Genomic DNA, 5614 nt, shown 5'->3' with positions numbered 1-5614 from the left:
AAAACCCCCAAAAAGGGTGATTGGATTAGAGCTCCGAGAGCATTCTTATTGGCTAGTTTGAGTTTAAAAGGGTATTTTCTTTTATGTAAGCCCCAAATTTGCACTTTTTTGCGTGTAGTACTCCATGCGTTTTCATGTAGTGCTGGTTACCGTTGGTGGTTACAGAGGCAAACATTTTGTTAAATTTTCCCTTAGGACTTTGCTTGTGATCATCCAGAGGTTTCTTGCAACCCTCCAACACCTGTTAAGTGGAAAACTAGCCTAACTCTCAAATTTTTAACACACTTTACTCACCCTCTAGCCACTCCTAAGTGACCTCTTTTCCTGATCATATAAATTTACCCATCACTATGGACAGACCATTTCCCATAGTTTCTCCAGCCATCTTGGTCAACATGGGCATCTGGACAGTGTAACAATTGTCTCATGTTCACTGCCAACCCTTTACTCCTAGTACACACAAACATAATGTGTGACAGATGCAACTATGTTAAGAATCTTGAATCCAGCACTCACAACTTCACATCAGTCAGTACAGCCATTCTCTCATACATCCAGTCAGTACTGCCGATGACAGATTGACAGCATGCACATCCATCCAAATCCACATTACACGTGCCTACATTTGCAGAGATCCTCACCGGAAACGACCTAAACACCAGAGACCTTCCAAACACAAGCACGCTACACAAGACTTCCTCTGCAGAACACATTAGACATAATAGCTCACTCACTAATGTCTCACTGTTAAAACCCTTAAGGCAAAACACAAAATCAAACATTAGTCACAGGCGATTGCATTCAAAAACACAATGATGTCTCTCTCTCCAGGCTGGATAAGGAAAAGGTCATGGTCTGCTGTCTGTCAGGTGCTAGGATATGCCATATCACAAATGCACTTCTGTCTCTCAGCAACAGAAACTGTTATGACTGTCATAGTCCATGTTCGTGTGAATGACTGGAGATGTACCTTTCTGGACTATATGGAGTGAGACATGACTGAGCTCTTGGACTGTGTCTCAGGCAGGTATCCCTAGCCTTAAAGTAGCATTTTAACTTCACCTGGACGGTGCCAGTGCAAAACAAATGATTGACTTCAGTAAAGAATTGACAGCAGCTTCTGGTGACCATTCTAAGGGGATCCACTATCTGTCAGCCTGGAGCGACATGATTGACCGACCTCGATGCTTTGCCAGAGATGGTCTGTCATCCCTAAGATTTCTGCTACTGGCTATGGTTCCTGTCGCCCCATAGTGCCTTTTTTAGGCATTGTCTTGAACAAAATTTCCAGTGTAAAAACTCCATCTAAACAGCTCAGGCATGGCTGAAGAAGCACTGGGAGTCTGAACATGAGCTGCTCACTGGGCTGTCCGCCACGCGGAAGATGCAGACATTTTTGCAGTCTGAGATCTGGTTCAAGAGTGTGGAGAGCACCCCAGCCATACTGAGTTACACCTCCTTCCACACATTCACACCTCAAACTGAAGGTATGAAAACTAAAGGAGCCACTATCAATATTAACTAAATGGGTAAATACCTCATATTGGTTAAACAATGCTGACTCCCTGGAGACATTTCGAAAAGGTCGCGAATAACTGTTGGTAAGACACCTAATAAAGTCTGTTTCCAGCTGCAGGATGACCCTCAGATTCGGACACCACCTTTTCACTGATCTGCCAGGTCTCAAGATACATCCGAACACCATGGTTTTGGGTGACTAGGTTACCCATCCATTGACTGGATAAACTATTCGTGCTCAAACTCATTTGCCAAAAGGTTCCTCAACTTCGTGAACTCCAGTGCCCTGGACCAGCTGGTTGACAACCCCTGGGCAACATCCTGCTTATCTAGTGCTCACCAATATGGAAACACCTTCACTGTGAAGTCCTCCCTTTGTAGTTGTTGGCTCATCTCACCATTGAGTAAATATCACACCCAACCCCACCCCAGCAAAGCAGCTAAACTTCAAAGTAGATTATGACCTCTTATGGGATGGCATAAATAGCTTCACTGCACCTCCTACCGCAGATGGAACTGGCAACTATGCCAAGCTCTACACAAACACCTGCACAACTGCATTGATTTGGGCTTACCTGATGGGACCAAAACAAAATCCTTAAGGAAGAGCAAACCTGCCTGGTGGATAACTGCCATTAACAGACTTTACAATAAGAGAGAAGTTGATGTCAAAGAGTAAAATCAAACCCTCTAAGCGAGGCTCTCTTGTCGAAAAACCCAAACAGAAAGCAGATAAGACATGAAGTCTTGCAAAATGACTCCTGATCCAAATTGTCCTCAACAAAGGACGACCATAAGGTATTCTATAGTTACAGCCAAAACCTAAACAGAAAGGCCCAGATTTGTGCAGAACTAGTAATTAATGATACCACATGTACTAAGCCTGTGGACATGCATAAACTGTTGGCTGACAGGTTTTGTGAAAACTTCACTCTGTCGCCGCAGGTCATGACAGCCCTGCCTGTCCTACTTGTATCTCTAAATTAAAGTTCATAAATGCCCTCTCTAAGGGCAAAAACACAGCATCTATGGGATCTGATAACATCCCGGTCTGTGTCCTGTATGAATTAGCAACACCGTTGAATAGCCTTTTCAATCATAGTCTAAGAGCTAGCTTCATACCAACTGAATGGAAAATGGCCACCATTATTTCCTTGCACAAATGTGCTTCTACTGACCCCGGGAACTATAAACCTGTTAGCCTGACTAGCCTTATCTGCAAGGCCATGGAGCAAATCATCATGAACCTTATCAACAGAGATAAAGGTAATCGCCAGACACTTAAACCTGCTTAGTTTGGATATGTCAAAGGGAGATCATGCCAGTTAAACCTGGTGGACTTCTTTGAGACAGTCACCAAGGCCCTGGATGAGGGGAAATATGTGCATACAGCCTACCTGGACTTGGCCAAGGCATTTGGCACTATCACCCACTCAGGCTTCATTGACAAACTCATCCAACTAAGCCTTGTATATTATTAGATGGAGTGCATGCAACTGGCTCCACTGTTAGAACTTCCAGATGCCTTGATCAAAATAGGGGAATCCACCTCCAACAGCAGACCTGTAACCAGTGGTGTTCCACAGGTATCCGTCCTGGGACCTTTACTGTTTAGTTTTTGCTTGTACTTTAGAAAAACAAATTCCAAAGGTCTGTGGCTGACAGTTTGCTGATGACTTTAAACTGGGTGGGTCATAGAATTTCTAAATTATGTCAACATCCTACAAGAGGGTCTTGCACAAACAAGTGATGGTTACCAAAGTCATGGCCTTAATACAGTTTTTTTTGCATTGAGTTTATCATTTCCTTTTGGTAAAAGCAATGTTCCTGCTAACTACCACATAAATAACAACACCTTAAGTACACACTCAGTGGTGAGAGACCCGGGCACACAGGTTGACAGCAACATTACCCATGACCACCATGTCTCCCACAGTGGTGAAGGCCATTCCTATATTACTCATCTGTAGAAGCTAAGGGAGACATTTACTCAGAAAAAAAAGAAGTTATCTCCCTGTACTCTTTCCTTAGGCCAATAATTGGGTACAGCGCTCCTTTTGGTATTAACCTGCCTTTCCTAAGCACACACAGCCACAGCAGTTGGAGCGACAAGGTTCTCCCTGCAAAATTCAAGGTCTTCACCATCTGTCCTATGGGGATCATCTGAAATTACTGTCACTTGAGTCTGTTTCATACAGAGTACTCAGAGGTGATATCTGCTTTGCATATAAGGTAATCTCTGACCGTGCGTTATTGGAAAAGCTTCCCTATCTGAAAGTCAAATGGTACATGGGTTACTCTCTCTACAGATCTTAACTTGGTATGTGATATTAATAAAATATGGCAGGACAGATGTACTTTTCCAAGGGTTATCATGACTTTTAACAGATGTCCCGCCGATGTCAAACACCTCATTAGCCCACTTCAAAAGCAATCTGGACAATTGGATGGGTGACTTATTTCCCCACAGGGGTTCCACCTATGTCCCTCTTGGACAAGGGCAGTAGGGGCTGATCGTGGAAATAAGAGTAAGAACTTGGTTAAGCTTGTAATGGCCCTAGGGCCATTAGCCTAGTAACTTCCTATGATCCTTTGAGTCTTCCCAGTAATAAATTTTGAATTACTATGGGTGAAAGAAAGCTGGCTGCAAAAAGAAGCATAAAACCAACCCCAGAAGAATTCTGCATCCCAAACCATAATATCTGCACCATACTTAGTGTGGAAAGTTAAGTTCCTTAGTTCATGTTTTATTTATAGTGTATTACACTTTTGAACATATGATTGTATGCTCCTTAAAATCATTTGCAGTAGTTCTGTGCTACTCTTGTAGTTTGAATAAGTAACCGACCAGATTGCTGTGCATTTTTCAAATCTTTGAAATTATGTTGCTGAGCATTGATGGTGAAACATGCAGATGTTGTCATTTGGCTAAGGAATTGTGCTACAGTATCCTCTTAGCAAAAGGGTGTTGCTTTGCATCCCTACTTCTCACAACACACACTAGACACAGGCACAGCAGCCAGCCGCAAACTAAAAAAAAATCATCCATTGATTGCCGGAGAAATACACATCTACAGCTGCGCTAAGCCAACATCGCCGGCGAAATTTTAGTGAAAGTTCCTCCCTTCCATAATACAGGCATCCTTGTCTGTTATGAGGTAACAGAACCTGTGAATTGTTCCCAGTGCAGAACCTGCCTTGTGATGTCCATTACCCGGCTCCTTCTATTAAACCTTTGTTTAGAAAGCCTTAATGTATGTGTATATGGATACAGACAGGAAAATGACTAAACATTTTACAGCAGTTCTGTTTTGTTTTTTGGCTTGATTGTGGGTTTCAAAACAATGATACAAAAAGGAAACAAATAGATGCATCTCATTTTCATGAAGTTTGACAGTTATCTAGTGGTGTATATGCTTTCATGTCTGATAGTGGTCTGTGTAGTATGTTTGTTTTATTGCCTCTTGCCCTGTGCTGCTGGCGTGCACCCTAATGCCATAAAACACAGTTCTCTCTCACATATAGGACAAGATGCTACTGTAAGCCTTGTGGCAGACTGTTCATTCTCTCTCATGGGAAGGCACGGCCTTCTGCTCACACTACATTTCTTTGAATGCTAACAGCATCTCTGGAACAGACCTGTATTTAGTACAAGTTTAGTTTCTCATGTTGCAGAGACTGAAATGAATTGCAAGTTTCTTAACTTTTGATTCTTCTTTTTTTCCCTCATTTTGATTCTAGGAGCAGTTTCCTTCTGTAAGTGAGACTGAGTTGAAGACCATGGACAACCAAATTTCTGAGCTGACCTCCAAATTGCAGGAAGTACTGCAGAGCTGTAAGCAATTGGAGGCAGGTAATAAATATTGCTCTATAATGCACTGTGTATGTGCTGTAGCTTCATGCTCAAAGTATGCAATTCTCATTGCCTTGTTTGTCTTGGGGACTGTAATTAGTTTTTTCTTCACTTTTTAGAATGCATCCCTACTGCTCAGTAAATAGAATACAGGTGGTTGCTGCCACTTGACATATATAGTAATCTCGTACAAATCACTGGTGAAGACTACCACTAATGTACTGCTCTAGTTAAGACTAAGGA

The 5614-nt window shown here is 42.4% G+C and overlaps 1 protein-coding gene across 1 annotated transcript in view; it reads left to right on the top strand.

Annotated features, from left to right (window-relative positions):
• Positions 1 to 5614, top strand: part of LOC122787991 (homologous-pairing protein 2 homolog) — a 121148-nt gene that overhangs the window by 51976 nt on the left and 63558 nt on the right. Inside the window, exon 4 of the mRNA XM_044054918.1 lies at positions 5260 to 5371. Coding sequence (XP_043910853.1) covers positions 5260 to 5371 — 112 coding nt within the window. The remainder of the gene's footprint in view (positions 1 to 5259; positions 5372 to 5614) is intronic.

The sequence above is a fragment of the Protopterus annectens genome, chromosome 13.part0 (assembly GCF_019279795.1).
Source record: "Protopterus annectens isolate FY-2018-M chromosome 13.part0, PAN1.0, whole genome shotgun sequence".
Lineage (NCBI taxonomy): Eukaryota > Metazoa > Chordata > Ceratodontiformes > Protopteridae > Protopterus > Protopterus annectens.
Note: the sequence above shows the minus strand (reverse complement) of the source record. Positions and strands in the feature narration are given on the sequence as shown.